General features: G+C 54.1%; 6 protein-coding genes across 6 annotated transcripts; 3 read left to right on the top strand and 3 right to left on the bottom strand.

The window, feature by feature from the left end:
- Positions 1-647: 647 nt before the first annotated feature.
- BJX68DRAFT_238680 (ferric reductase family protein) lies at positions 648-2,846 on the bottom strand. Its single transcript, XM_071040406.1, has 2 exons — positions 2,351-2,846; positions 648-2,298 (listed from the first exon to the last, which is right to left on the bottom strand). Exons 1-2 carry the CDS (start codon positions 2,813-2,815, stop codon positions 745-747), a joined length of 2,019 nt encoding a protein of 672 aa, XP_070898105.1. The 5' UTR covers positions 2,816-2,846; the 3' UTR covers positions 648-744.
- A 660-nt stretch (positions 2,847-3,506) lies between these two features.
- Positions 3,507-4,128, top strand: BJX68DRAFT_267643 (copper transporter family protein; the record flags this gene model as incomplete). The annotated part of the gene is made up of 2 exons (XM_071045863.1): positions 3,507-3,581; positions 3,643-4,128. 2 exons carry the CDS (start codon positions 3,507-3,509, stop codon positions 4,126-4,128), a joined length of 561 nt encoding a protein of 186 aa, XP_070898104.1.
- A 121-nt stretch (positions 4,129-4,249) lies between these two features.
- On the bottom strand, positions 4,250-5,928 carry BJX68DRAFT_255811 (putative C6 finger domain protein; the record flags this gene model as incomplete). The annotated part of the gene is made up of 3 exons (XM_071043104.1): positions 4,250-4,642; positions 4,699-5,146; positions 5,198-5,928. The coding sequence occupies 3 exons, from the start codon at positions 5,926-5,928 to the stop codon at positions 4,250-4,252; spliced, it is 1,572 nt and encodes a 523-aa protein (XP_070898103.1).
- Positions 5,929-6,183: 255 nt separating this feature from the next.
- On the bottom strand, positions 6,184-8,128 carry BJX68DRAFT_102930 (glycoside hydrolase family 13 protein). Its single transcript, XM_071035766.1, has 3 exons — positions 8,039-8,128; positions 7,569-7,989; positions 6,184-7,520 (listed from the first exon to the last, which is right to left on the bottom strand). The coding sequence occupies exons 1-3, from the start codon at positions 8,108-8,110 to the stop codon at positions 6,256-6,258; spliced, it is 1,758 nt and encodes a 585-aa protein (XP_070898102.1). The 5' UTR covers positions 8,111-8,128; the 3' UTR covers positions 6,184-6,255.
- Positions 8,129-8,371: 243 nt separating this feature from the next.
- On the top strand, positions 8,372-10,456 carry BJX68DRAFT_238670 (putative MFS maltose permease). The gene has a single exon (XM_071040405.1). It carries the CDS (start codon positions 8,532-8,534, stop codon positions 10,116-10,118), a length of 1,587 nt encoding a protein of 528 aa, XP_070898101.1. The 5' UTR covers positions 8,372-8,531; the 3' UTR covers positions 10,119-10,456.
- A 580-nt stretch (positions 10,457-11,036) lies between these two features.
- BJX68DRAFT_238669 (transient receptor potential ion channel family protein) lies at positions 11,037-13,860 on the top strand. The gene has a single exon (XM_071040404.1). The coding sequence runs from the start codon at positions 11,357-11,359 to the stop codon at positions 13,235-13,237; it is 1,881 nt and encodes a 626-aa protein (XP_070898100.1). The 5' UTR covers positions 11,037-11,356; the 3' UTR covers positions 13,238-13,860.

The following is a 13,860-nucleotide window of genomic DNA, read 5'->3' as shown; positions in this document are numbered from 1 at the left end:
CACGTATTATAGATCTCACCATTCAGACTTTACAAGGGTTGGCCAGGCATTGACTGACAGTCGAGACCGTATTTGCTTGGCAGGGGTCGTCGTCGATGTTCCACAAGAACCTTGGGGGTAATAGGCACCGACAGCAATGTTCTGGTGCCTGAGAGAGCTTCCCGAATGGAGGATCAACACAGCAAATTTACAGGCCAACAATAACTGGTTCAACTCGACCAGGAGCCTCAGACATGCGGGCGGCGTCCAAGTGAGGACCGGAAATAGGTCCCGAGTTCGCAATCCACGATTGACCGGTCCGGACTCGGGCGTCGTCTACGAACTGGGAGAAAAGTTCGCATACGGACGAATAAAAATTCGCTCCGCTGTGGACAAGTTCGCGGAACGCGGCTTGGACACTGTATATTCTATTTCCTGCGTTTGGGAAGGCCTACGAGCCTAAGATCCTTCTATTATCGCGTGGAAAGTAGAAGGTTAGAGCCCCGGGCTGTCCACGCACCTTGTCCAACGGTGCTTCGGCTTGGCATTTCTTTCGGACCTCAGTAAAGAAGGGCTCTGCGTCTACTAGCACAGGAAACGTGAGGGAAACGTCAAGCATTATACCTCCTTCAAGATCCAATCTACAACAATGAATATGAAGACATGCACATTGAGCAAAAGGGTATATAATAATATCCATCTATATACCAAAACAAAACCAACAAAACCAACAAAACCAGGGTATCATATCACTCATGAGCCAGCTCAATACTCCAACCGATCGTCATGCACCAGCTGCACATCAAACCGCTCCTCGCCCTTCCACACCCGACCCGCATCATTACACTGCGCAACGGCGCTCCGCAGATCGCGAATCATAGATAAGGGCCCACTCGCAACGACGCGCGTAGGACCCGATACAGTCCGTGAAATGAATTCCGTGAGCTGTGTCGCGAGATCGGGGTGCTTAGTGTTTCCGCTGCTCAATGAGGCGGAGGAGGAGGGTTCGTGGACGGAGAACGTGTCTTGCTTCATTTCTGTTGAGGAAGAGGAGGAGATGGAGGACGGGTTTGCGTTTTGCACTGCGGCTTCTTTTGATTCGTATTCGGCGTTCGTAGTAGTTGTTGTCGTGGGTGTTGGGTTATCGTGCGTCCCGCGGGTGACGAAGATGCGAATGCGGAAGTTTGATGTTGCTGCTGCGGCTCTACGGAGGGTCTGCAGTTCCGGCTCAATCCACTTCAGGTCGTCCTTGCGGCGGATGGCCCAGACAAACTCGAGGTTGCCCCGGCGTGGGGTGCGGGTGAGGGCGAGGAGGACGGGGAGGACAAATGTGACCCCGGTCCCGCCGGCAATGCACATGACGTTGACATCATCTTCGCGGTAAAAGTCGTCGCTCAGGATCGACTGGCCGTAGGGACCAGAGAGGACGACGGACGTCGTTGGTGCAGGAATGGGTGACGCCGCACTGAGCTGGGCGTTTCGGGCGATGTCTGCAAGCTGCTTGGTGATGCCCTTGCGAGTCCGGATGATGTACGTGTGGTTTTGGCCGCGCGGGTTCTGTCCAGGGACGCTGAGTGGGGTCATTGGGTGGCTCTGCCATAGGGTGAGGTCGGGAAAGCAGAGGAAAAAGTGCTGGCCAATCTTCCATTCGTCGTGGTTGTGCTCAAAGTCGAGACGGACGACGTCGCCGTCATGGCTGCGTTCGAAGAGGGTCATGCGGGCCTCGGGGACGTGGAGGCCTAAAGCGGATATTGTGTTTGGGGTGTTGAAGTGGTGGAGGGCGAATGTACGGACGAGACGCACGCCGCGGTCAAAGAACCAGACGAGGAGAGATGCGATCATCCAGCAGTAGAGCTGTACCCAATGGCCCCAGCAGGCGCCGATGTAGACCATGGCGAGGACATAGTGTGACTTGCGGAAGAACTCGTAGCCGGTCAGGCGGATGCCCCACTGTGTGCTGAATGTAACCATAATCGAAAGCAGGATCATGGCGACGATTCCCCAGATGATGTACACCTGAGCCACCCACTCGTTCCAGACAGTGGGCTGGGGCTGGTAGAGGCGGGCTTCGACGATGGTCCAGCCGAGGGTGTGGAGGGCGGATTGGATGAAGATGATCCAGCCGATCCAGCGGTGCAGGAACATGAAATGGTGGTACGGGATGCCGGTAATCATGGAGAGCAGTGATTCTCGACTGGAGAGGAGGACAGAGAGGGGCGTGAGAGCGAAGGCGAGGATACCGATACGGTCTGACCACGGACCCAGCCCAGTTCGCGTGTTATATACACCAGGGCTATTTTTGACTGGGGTTACCCATTTCTTCATTTATCAGTTGGTAATCATTGTAGGTTGGGTATCGAGATGAACTGACCTTGTACGTAATCCCCACAAATGTGAAGATGGTCAGGTAGGCAATAATGATGGTGAGAATGCCAATCTGCAGTCGCGTAGTGTGACCAAAGAAGCCCGTCAAGCTCTCCGGGAGCAGATGGCGACGGCCAAAGGCTTTGGCAGCAGTACCGAAACGATAGAACGAATTCTGCTTGGGCCGGGAGTCTTCTAGCAGCTGCTCCTTGGACGGTGTCGAGATTCTGGCGAGAGGCAAGAGCTTCCGCCCAAGAACCCAGAGAAACAACAGCCCACATATGACAGCCCAGAGAATAAACGTATACATCATCCCCAGGTCGTGCTCATGGTAGACAGCATCGAGATACGCACACGACCCCGCGTCGTTGAGACACGGGACCTGGCGGGAGGCGTAGCCCCAGTGGTACTCGAGCTCCGAGTCGACCGAGAAGTCCTGGATGTGTCGCGGGGCCTTCATGGCGCTGGACATGGTGGCTGCGCTGCGTCTTGGTGGCAGGATGTCGTGTCTGCAGCCAGAAACGTGGCAATGGTCAGCAAGTTATATTTCCGGAGGTGCCACAGATGGTGACGGATCGAATCCGGCAATGCTTGTCAATCTCGAACTGCCAAGCTGTGCCAACCCACTCAAATCGCCTCTAGTGTTGCTGCAACTTGTTATGTTCACAGCCCAAATGCTTACATACGCACCATCTTAGACCGAATTGGGCTAGCGCTGGCCCTGTTGGATTATCCCACCAGCGCTATATCCTTCGCCCTTTAGTCCACCAACTACACCACCAGCCGCCCTAATGAACGAGGAAAAGAAGCCTGAATGACCGTAGATCCAACCTGAAGCTATCTTAAGCCTGCCTTGACCACTCTAGCCACCTTAGCCACCTTAAATGTGGAAGAGGCAGCCCTGTTCATTGAGCTTGTTGAATTACTTGATTAGGTTTAGGGCGTTAGTATGTGGTCTTTGGGTGTCAATATAACAACTCGTCAGGCTTGTCTCTGATTAGCTAAAAATGTGCTCAAATGCGCGCGCTCCACCGTTGGAGTCAATCTAATATCTGACGCCATGGCAAGATCGAGCCAGTCCCTGACTGATAAATATTTACCTGTTCCTACGACTCAATGTTGACAATGGTTGCCATCAAATCTCTAGCGCTCACATCACCATAATGGAACACACTCTCCTCCCCCGCCATGGCGGCATGGACATGGGCGTGGCGAGCAACGTCTCCTGCACCGCCGAGGTTGGTTCGCCCCACCCTCTCGATTTCGCAATTTCTCACTGGACTGACCCCTTCGTCATAGATGATCTGGAACTGGAACACCATCGACAGCTGCTTCCTCGCTGAATCATGGCACGTGACCACAAAGGCCATGTTCGCCGTCTCGTGCATCGGCGTCGCCCTCCTCGGCGTCTCTCTTGAATTCCTCCGTCGTGTATCAAAGGACTACGAAGAGTCCCTGCAGCGACAATTCCAACGGCACACGATCGCTCAACTTGACGATCCGCTTGTATGCGGTGCGCCGCCCAGCGTCATGACGTTCCGCGCAAGCCCGATTCAGCAGGTGATCCGGGCGATTCTGCACGTCGCACAGTTCGGGACTGCGTATATCACCATGTTGATCGCCATGTATTACAATGGGTACATGATCATTTCCATATTCATCGGGGCATTCTTGGGCAAATTGTTCTTTGACTGGGGGCAATATCGCGTGGTACTTGGCCAGACGCAGGGACCGAAGCAGGCGACGGTACAGGTGCAGGAGGAGGCGACCAAGTGCTGTGGATGATATTAGTTGAATAGAGAATAATCTGGCGCAGGCGCCACTCCAATGATACCTCTCCAAGCTGCATGATGATTGACAGTCTTTTGTAAACATGGGGCTGTCGGTTCCCCGGGGTGCCGGGAGTTCAGAACCCCAGCCCAATCTCAAGGCCACCCTCGATCTCGGGCGTCTTATCACCAATACGGCTCATCTCAGCCCAATTCAAGGCCTTGTTCCAGTCATTGCCCAATGCTACCGGTGATCCAATATCCACCTCCTTTGGCGAGATCGCATCTTGGACCGGCAAGCCGAGGTGTCGAGTCACTGGGCCTAGCATTGAAGGCAGGGTTTGGCCGATCTTCGCGAGGAGAAGCGGCAGGAATTTGGTTTCTCCGCCAGGTAGGCCCTGGATCAGGGTGCAAAGATGCTTGAGGTAGTCCTGGGGACCAAGCTCGAAACTAGAAGAGCGCAGGCCCGCCGGTGACATGCAGGCCATTACATCGGTTAGGGTACATGTGATTTCGAACATTTTCTCGACCTAGGATTTGTGAGTGCCTGAGCTTGGTGCAGAGAGTGATGGAAATGTTGTTTTACCAAACCGACGCCGTGCGTTTCCAAGCTTTCCTTGGAGAGCTTCCATGTCGCTAGTGACAGATCCCGCGCGATTTGAAGCGGGTAGGCGAAGCCCAGGCAAGGATGTGACGGGGTACTGGACAGAAACCCAGAAGACGTAGCAAGCTGCCAGATCATGGTCCGGAGCCATTGCTGTGACACGCGAAGGTCCGCTAGCAGCATATCGGGTAGCTCGAGATCAGCAGGGACTGCTTGTTGCAAATGCTCTTCCAAGTGGATCAACTGTTCTCTCGAGGAGGGCGAATCGGTGCCGTTCCAACGGCTCAGAAATGTTTGGTCGAACGGCCGATAGAGCTCTGCTAAGCAGCGGAAGCCAAGTCGGAATGCATCTGGCTCGGCACGGTGGAGGACTGGGCTATCCCGGGTTACCTGTAAAGTGATGGGACGATGCCGTCGAATCGCGTGCGCTCTTGGTATGGTCAGCAAGTAGCTCCGCCTACGATATGGCCCTTACTCGTACCTCTCCGAGATCAAAAGAAGCCAAAATAGGCTTCCTGCATCCTCATCGACGCCGGTGTCGGCTTGGTCCAGCATGCCGGCCGTGTAAAGCGTCGTGGCTTCCCGCAAAAAGTAATATGCTTGTCGCTGGTTCCCTAGTCCGATCTGACACCCGTACAGTAGAAAGGCAATTGTGATTCCGACACGAGTTGGAGCTGCAAACGGATCCAGATGTCGACGAGCAGCCATAGCTTCCGTCAGCAATTGTCTGCCAAGCGTCCCGGTACTCGCGGAATCTGCTGGACTAAGCGACGAGGCATACCCCGTCTGTGTAAAGACAAAGGCACAAAATGCCGAGACGAGACAGTACGAGGGTAGACTTTCAGCCATGCGATCGACATGGCTTTGGAACGTTACCGGCAGGAGAATGGGGACTGTTCCCAGCATACGCGCGAAGAAATACTCTGCACAGCTCTGTACTACCGTTGCACGTAGCAGTCGAGATTGTCGGATAAATTGATCGGACGGCCCGGTCAGTGGAAAAGATGGCGCCTCAGGGCGTTCTGGGGCTTTTCGCAATTCGTGCAGAACGGTCGCGGTGGCCCCTTGGCGGCCCTTCTTGCGGCGCACGCTGGTGGTGCGGCAAGCGATCCCAGCGCTCTCGCAGCGGTTGCAGGGTTGCAGGCCATCGCATTTGACTTTGCGCCGTCGACAGGCATCACATGCTATTGTTATGGGCTTATCAGAGGGCATTATTTGTCCTGTCGCGTGGAAACCCACATTTTGAGACGGTGATCGAGGAATGAAGGAGGAATGAGTGCAAAGTCCGCTTGCGATCAGGTTGGAGTCGCCCCAGAACGCCAAGACTTCGGCTCCCTGCAGCGTTGGGGAAGCTGGAGGAAACCATGAAGACTGCTTTGTGGAGATAACACCAGCAATGTCATTGTATTTCATTGTTGAGTCTCACTTTTGAGGCACCTACTGACCAATTTTTGATTCACTGCTCTTACACTACGGCGCATCATTCCACGTACCCTGGGCGCACTATATATATTTGCTCGAACAACCCATCCTCTCAATTTATACTGCCATATAAATCCTCCCTTCATACGGCTGCAATTTCTCAACACCCTCAGAAGTATCTGGATAATTACTGATTAGCAGCTTCATCTGTGCTACCATTTCTGGTTGAGGACAGGTCTGAGCAGTCGCTGTAAAGTTCAAGACCACGAGCGCCCGGTCTTGACCTCTCGACTTGACGAAACAAAAGGTCTGCTGATTGTCAAAGTCAAGCACCTCAAATGCCCCGTGGATAAATAGCTGCCGATATTCCTTACGCAGCTGCAGAGCCTGTTTCCAGAACGAAAGTACACTGTCCGGATCCGTCTCTTGCTTCTTGACATTGATCTCTCGGTATAGATCGTGTGTCCGCATCCACGGTTCTCCTGTCGTAAAGCCAGCTTGAGGAGAATCGTCCCACTGCATTGGGAGTCGAGAGTGATCGCGAGCCAGCACGCGAAGTCCATCCATGATCCGTTCCTCTCGAGTCGGATCCACACCACTCGCGACCTGGCTCTGTGCTTCAAGGTAGTACCCCAGACCCTCGATGTCCTTGTATTCCTCGATTGGCCAGTCGCGAGGAGCATTGATCATCCCGATCTCTTGCCCTTGATAGAGGAACAACGTCCCGGTCATTGCCATCATCATAAGGGCAAGCATTTTTGCTGATCTCTCACGAAACTCTGGCGCATCCGACGCAAACCGCGATACAGACCGACCATTATCATGATTCTCACAAAACGCAGTTGTCCACCCATCGGTGCCCTCAATGAAAGTCTGCCACTTGGCCACGATGGATTTCATCTCCGTCAACTTCCAGGGGTGCAGGATATACTTGTCCTCCAGACTACCCATACCGATATGCCCGATGTCCAGGTGAAAGACCATGCTGAGCTGCTTGGCTGAGGCACCTACGTATCTCAGCACATGCGCAGGGTCCGGGCAATTCGCAAGCTCTCCCACGGTGACCACATCGCCATATGGTTCTAATGCCTCGTCATACATTTCGCGAATGAACTCGTGAATCCGTGGACCATTGCACCACATTCCGATGGCTGGCTGAATGTAGCTCTTCGGGTCTGTGATCGGGGCATCGGGGAAATCGGTGTATTTGCTGTACTTGTTCACAGTGTCCACCCGGAATCCGTCAACTCCCTTGTCGAGCCAGAAGCGGACGGCACTATCGTATATCGCTTTGCGTGTTTCTGGGTTGTCCCAGTTCAGATCAGGTTGTTCCTTGGCGTATAGGTGGAGGTAATACTCTTGGGTATGTTCATCCCATGTCCCTGCAGGTATTAGCATCGACCAAACATTGACGAAGGGATGATACTTACAGGTACTTCCAGCGAAATATCCTCGATAATTAGTCGGAGGCAGGCGGCTCCCCTTGTCGTCATAGCGAGGCGGCCTCCAGAAATACCAATCGCGCTTCGGATTGTCCTTGCTGCTTCGACTCTCCTGGAACCACTTGTGCTGGTCACTCGTATGGTTAACAACAAGGTCTAGAATGAGTCTCATTCCATGCTTGTGACACTCCTCGACTAGTTTCTCGACATCCGCGACGGTTCCGTAAGCGGGTAAGACGTTCTCATAGTCTGAGACATCATACCCCATGTCCAGCATAGGGCTGTCGTACATGGGCGAGAGCCAAACAACATCGACACCCAGAGAATGCAAATAGGGCACTTTCTCGATAACACCGGGTATATCACCCCAGCCATCACCGTTGGAGTCCCTGAAGGATGCCGGGTAGACCTGTGTAGTGAGCACGTGACTGTCCGGGTTGGAGTAGGCCAAGCAGTACCTGGTAGATTGTGGCCTCCTTCCACCAATTGTTGGTCCCTGTAGGGACAGTTTCGACCGCAGAAGGTGACATTATTCTCGGATACGCAGATTTCTGATGTTTTCACTACCGGTTGATGAGCGAGCCTGCTTTATACCCTACATATTCGCTTGCTAGACATTCGACTTGGCGAATCGCCACCCCACGGACCCTCCTGAGAGACCCACCGTCTCTTTACTCGCAGAAACACCGACTAAGGCCCGAGTCTCTCGGCCATGCGACCAACTAGCATCTGGAACTTTGTGCCGATCTTGCGCCGATCAAAGGCATACCACGAAAATTTGCGGGGGATGACCCCAGACTTGTGCCGCAGATGCAGCTGGAGTTTTTACATCAACGAAGCTCGTATGAGCGTCCTCAAGGTATTTAAGAGTCCAGATGACCGTCTCTTGTCACCCCTGTCTTCATCAACTCACGTTTTTTGCAATCCTTGATCCCGGCTATCAACTGCACCATGTCAACGGAAAATGACCCTCATCCGAAACAGGCCTTGGCCCACGGCAAACATGCTGCTCGACAGGAGCAGTCCATGACCCTTTGGCAAGGTCTACGTCTGTATCCTAAAGCCGTTGCGTGGTCTGTGCTTTTATCTTCCACCCTCATCATGGAGGGGTATGATCTCGCCCTCCTCGGATCTCTGTACGCGTCACCAGCTTTCAAACAAAAGTATGGTGTCCAGACTTCAAGTGGTGACTGGAATGTTCCCGCTTCGTGGCAGTCGGCATTGTCAAATGGTGCTCGCGTCGGTGAAGTTATCGGTCTCATCATCAGCGGTCTCGTCTCTGAACGCCTGGGATACCGCTGGACGATGATCTACGCCCTGATCGCAATGAACGCCGTGATTTTCATCTTCTTCTTTGCCGTCAACGTGCAGATGCTTCTATCGGCCGAAATCCTAGCCGGTATCCCGTGGGGCATTTTTCAAACCCTGCCCGCCGCATATGCATCAGAAGTCTGTCCGGTTGTGCTTCGGCCGTATCTTACCACCTATATCAACGTTTGCTGGGTAATAGGCCAGTTCATCGCAGCTGGTGTGAATAGGGGGTCATTTCAACGCATGGACCAATGGTCATACCGGATCCCCTTTGCCGTGCAATGGGCATGGCCTCTTCCCATCCTCATCGGAATCCTCTTCGCGCCTGAGTCTCCTTGGTGGCACGTTCGACGCGGCGATATCACCGGCGCGAAGCGAGCGCTCCAACGCCTCACTTCCCCTCAAGACGGAAACTTCGACGCAGACAGCACCATCGCCATGATCCAGCACACCAACGAACTGGAGAAGTCCCTGTCGGCCGGCACCAGCTACCTCGATTGCTTCAGGGGCGTGAACCTCCGTCGGACAGAGATCGTCTGCGGCATATGGATCGTCCAAACCCTCAGCGGCCAGAACCTCATGGGGTATTTCGCCTACTTCTGCGTGCAGGCTGGCCTCCCCGAAGTGCATTCGTTCAACCTTAGCTTAGGCCAGTACGCACTCGGCGTCCTCGGTACAATCGCCTCATGGTTCCTCATGTCGAAACTCGGCCGTCGGAGCATCCACCTCCTCGGACTCTCCATGCTGTTCATCATCCTCATCATAACGGGAAGTCTCTCATTTGCACCGGGCTCCAACAACGCAGCAAAATGGGCGATTGGAGTCATGCTCATTGTCTTCACATTCGTTTACGACATTTCCATCGGACCCGTGACGTACTCGCTCGTCTCGGAACTTTCATCCACCAGACTCAAGGCGAAAACAATCAACCTCGCTCGAGCGGGATACAACATCAGCAACATCGTCGTGAACGTTCTCACGAATTACCAGCTCAACGACGAGTCGTGGGCGTGGGGTGCGCGGTCTGCGTACTTTTGGGCCGGGACGTGTCTGGTTTGTCTCGTCTGGGCGGCATTTCGGGTGCCGGAGCCGAGGGGGCGGACGTATGAGGAGTTGGATGTGCTGTTTGAGCAGAGGGTGCCTGCTTGGAGGTTCGCGAAGACGGATGTTGATCCGTATGAGGCCGAGGGTGGTGTCGAAGTTAGGGAGGATCGGGCTAAGGAGTGAGTCGCTGCGTCGGACGCTACTCTGAGTATGGGCGACTCGTAATTGTTAGCAATGAGTACCGAGAATTCAATATGCCTTGATAAGTCACACTCTTAATAGCATGGATGAGGCACCTGGGGAGGGACGTCTACCTCCCACCAGAGTAGCTCTCAACTTCGGCAACCACGAGAATTTGTCCTTCGACACATGCTCAATCGTAATGTCTATTCAGTGTCCACTAGTTATCGGCGCCATAAACCTCAGGCCGGGGAGTCGATCGGAGAATCGATCGGAGAATCGGAGATAGCTCAGGCCGGGAGGAGGGTTGCTGTTGAGGACCAGTTATAACCTTGGAGCCGACAACCCCGGATCTTGTCGTATATTTAGCAATATTAGCGTCGCACTACATTGTTCTAGGCGCGCACGTGCGTCCTTATGTCGCTGGACGTCATCTGATGTGACGCTGGGGTTGCTGTACGATCAAATGGTAGAGCCTATGATTTCAGCAGGGCATAGGCAGTACATCTTGTAGAGCCAGAACGTGAGTCTCTAACAAGTCGAAAAATCAGGAGTTTAACCCCTTATTTGCTAGACAAATTCCAGAAATTATTGGGTGACCAGAAACCTCACCTGTGGGCCAGTTGAGAATCAATTGGTCATAGTTATGCCCAGTCAAGCTGGTCAGCATGAGCCACCATGACTTTGACCGACAACATATTAATTAGAGCCTTTGACGGCAACAGGTGTCCTTTGATTGTCCGTTAGCCTGTCCTCTAGTGTCTGTCCCTGAATCTTTGCAGACTGGTCCCTGAGGTGAGACACTCATTAAACTACACAGCACAGCCCCAATGCCGTGTGACCTCGAAACACACCAAAGCGCTGGCCCAACTCCCCTGTTTGGCCTAGACCACGCCCAAGCTTGTTTCAAGTTCTTTGACAGTTCGCACATCTCTTGCTTATACCTTTGTTAAATCTTGATTTAGCTAGCTTGATGCAAGTTTGTCGATCGTGGCATTACTCTTGAAGTTTTTCCAGCCAATCGTTGGGCGCTTTCTCTTTTTATCCTTTGCACTGGTTCTCAAACTGACCGGAACCCTCTGGCGGTCATTGAGGCTGTGAACACCGAGGATCCGAGACCAAACAAAATGGGTGCCTAAATTTGGCAATCGGCCGGTGAAAGGTAAAAGGGAAATGCGCTCCGGTTGCACTGGCGATGTGGTATCCTTCCCCCTCGACCGACCAACCTCACCACGACCCCAATGCGGCTCCCATCACTACCACCACTTCTCCTCCTCCTCCTCAGCTATGCCTCCCTCCTCCCCTCCGCCACAGCAACCCGACTCATCGAAACGCACGCCCTCGACATCATCAAACCGGGCAACTTCTCCGCAACCCTCTTCTCCGCCGTCTTCACCCCCGACAATACAACCGCCGCGCTCCGCCTCGTAGGCGACACCAAGATCACCGGCAACGTCACGGCGCGAATTCTCCTCTTCGCATACGGCTACCAGGCGACCAACGAAACGCTCAACCCATGCAAGGTCAAGGCCCTCAAGGGCTTCTGCCCGATGAACGCGGGACCCCTCGAACTCACCATGAGCAATATACCCATTGCGAAGAAGACGCTAGGGTCGATTCCGTCGATCGCGTATTCGATTCCGGATCTCGACGCTATCGTTAAGATTTCTGTCAAGTCGCTGAAGACTGGTGAGGAGACGACGGTTGTACAGGCTGCGCTGTCGAATGGGAAGACGGTGTACCAGGCGGCGGTGGGGTGGATCGTTGCGGTGTTTGCTGGGATCGGGCTGGTGGTTTCTGTCGTCGTGCCGATCATCTGGGGATATTCGGATGCTGCGGTGAGACTGGCGGGCTATATCTTTTCGCTGTTCGGGTTCGTCCAGGCGCAGGCGATGCTTGGTATGCTTGCTGTTCCGATGCCGCCAATCGTTCAGTCGTGGACGCAGAACTTCCAGTGGAGTATGGGGGTCGTCCATGCGGATTTCCTGGAGAAGGTTTGCACCTGGTATCAGCGGTCGACGGGGGGGACTGCTGATCAACTCATGGAGACCATGTCGACTCACATGGTCCATGTCTTGAGGAAACGGGACGAGGGCGCTGCGCTTGCAAAGCGAGCAGACTCGGAGACATCAACTTCAACCGACGTCGTCGTCCGTGGTCTGTCTCGCGTCGCGTTCCGCGCCGGAATCGAGCAAACGAACCTCTTCCTCACGGCCTTCATCCTATTCGGATTCATCACCGTCGTCACCGTAGTCCTGATCTCGCTCTGGAAAGCTGTCCAAGTGCACCCTCGCCTCCGAAGCCCGTTGCCCTATTGGAACAGTATGTCCAAGGGCATCCTGCATCGAATCTACTTCCTGGCCTTCGCGCCGATCTGCATTTTTTGTCTCTGGGAGCTCACGCAGCGTGACTCCCCCGCCGAAATACTTCTCGCCATCGTCACCTTTCTTTTCGTCGTCGGAGCCCTGCTATGGGCCGTCGTCCAGGTTCTCCTCACACGGAGCCGCGCCCTGGCTATGCATCGCCACCCGGTCTCGTCTCTCTTCTCCGACCCGGCGGCCCTACATAAATACGGCTTTCTATACGTACACTACAACAGAGACGCGTCATATTTCTCCGCGGTAACGCTTGGGGGCATCTTCGCCAAAGCCCTCTTCATCAGTTTCTCTCAGTCCTCGCTAAAGACGCAAGCCATTGCATTCCTCATCATCGACACCGCCATGCTAATAACAGTCTGTATCCTCCGCCCCTACGTCGACAAGCAAAGTAACGCCGTAAACATCACAGCCGCATCAATAACCTTCCTGCACTCCATATTCATCCTCTTCTTCTCAAACATCTTCAATCAACACCGGATGGTCTCGAGCGTCATGGGCGTCATCCTCTTCGTCAGCAGTGCAGCGATGATCCTGGTTCTGTTGGGGTTCATGGTCATGTATGCTGTCAAGACGGGGCTGGCGGTTCGGAACCGCGAGAAACCGTATCGGCCCATGTCGGAGGTTTCGGATGGGGGCGTCGGGTTAAGGTCGTCGAGTGCACTTGTCAATGGGGATGCGGCGAGGGAGTTGGATGACTTGGGGGCGACGGCGAGGGGGGAGGGGAAGCGGTCGTCGATTCTCTAGCCGAGTAGTTGCATTAGATTATGGCGTTTTAGAATGCAAGTCTTCTTTTCCAATATCCGCCGGCGAATCAAGCACGATCTCCTAACCGGATCGCGCATCTTCACCATCCCCGTTTCAAGAAGGACCGTCGCCGTCGCAATCATATTCTCGCCAGACATGGGCGGGTACTCGTCGCTCTCCATGATGAGCGGGCCGCAGGGCGGGAGGATGAGGTTTGTGCATATGCCCGGGGCCCGTGAGGTTCTTGGAGGAGGAGTTACCTGATACTGTTGTTATTGTCGCCGAAGCGCTCGAGTTTCTTGTACATGGTTGTGCAACCGGGTGGGTTGAACAGGCCGCAGGCGATCACGTCGCAGACTTCATCGGCGCAGTGGGAGCCGACCATGTTTATGGATTTTGTGGATCGCGTCTGAAGGTCGTAACGCCGATGGCCTGGCCGGGTGAAGATGTTCTGGATGTTGGGGGTGGACGGTATGTGCGCTCGCCGTTGACGGAGAAGACTTGGAGGGTTTGCTCGGTGATATGCAGTAAGTGCTGGGTTTCGTCCTCGGTGAGGTTTATCAGGAGGTCGTAGATGGCTTCGTTGGCGAAGTAATCCATCTTGTCGTATCGATGCTCTGAAC

The sequence above is a fragment of the Aspergillus pseudodeflectus genome (assembly GCF_044049435.1).
Source record: "Aspergillus pseudodeflectus strain CBS 756.74 chromosome Unknown BJX68scaffold_26, whole genome shotgun sequence".
Lineage (NCBI taxonomy): Eukaryota > Fungi > Ascomycota > Eurotiomycetes > Eurotiales > Aspergillaceae > Aspergillus > Aspergillus pseudodeflectus.
This window is presented reverse-complemented; position numbering and strand designations above follow the sequence as displayed.

What these genes read in the sequence shown, in the direction of transcription:
- BJX68DRAFT_238680 (XM_071040406.1), bottom strand. Translation starts at nt 2,815, where the DNA reads ATGTCCAGCGCCATGAAGGCCCCGCGACACATCCAGGACTTCTCGGTC. An exon ending in TTGTGGGGATTACGTACAAG is followed by an intron (nt 2,299 to 2,350) that starts GTCAGTTCATCT and finishes TGATAAATGAAG; the next exon opens with AAATGGGTAACCCCAGTCAA.
- BJX68DRAFT_238669 (XM_071040404.1), top strand. Translation starts at nt 11,357, where the DNA reads ATGCGGCTCCCATCACTACCACCACTTCTCCTCCTCCTCCTCAGCTAT.
- BJX68DRAFT_102930 (XM_071035766.1), bottom strand. Translation starts at nt 8,110, where the DNA reads ATGTCACCTTCTGCGGTCGAAACTGTCCCTACAGGGACCAACAATTGG. An exon ending in AGGAGGCCACAATCTACCAG is followed by an intron (nt 7,990 to 8,038) that starts GTACTGCTTGGC and finishes CTCACTACACAG; the next exon opens with GTCTACCCGGCATCCTTCAG. An exon ending in ATATTTCGCTGGAAGTACCT is followed by an intron (nt 7,521 to 7,568) that starts GTAAGTATCATC and finishes TAATACCTGCAG; the next exon opens with GGACATGGGATGAACATACC.
- BJX68DRAFT_238670 (XM_071040405.1), top strand. Translation starts at nt 8,532, where the DNA reads ATGTCAACGGAAAATGACCCTCATCCGAAACAGGCCTTGGCCCACGGC.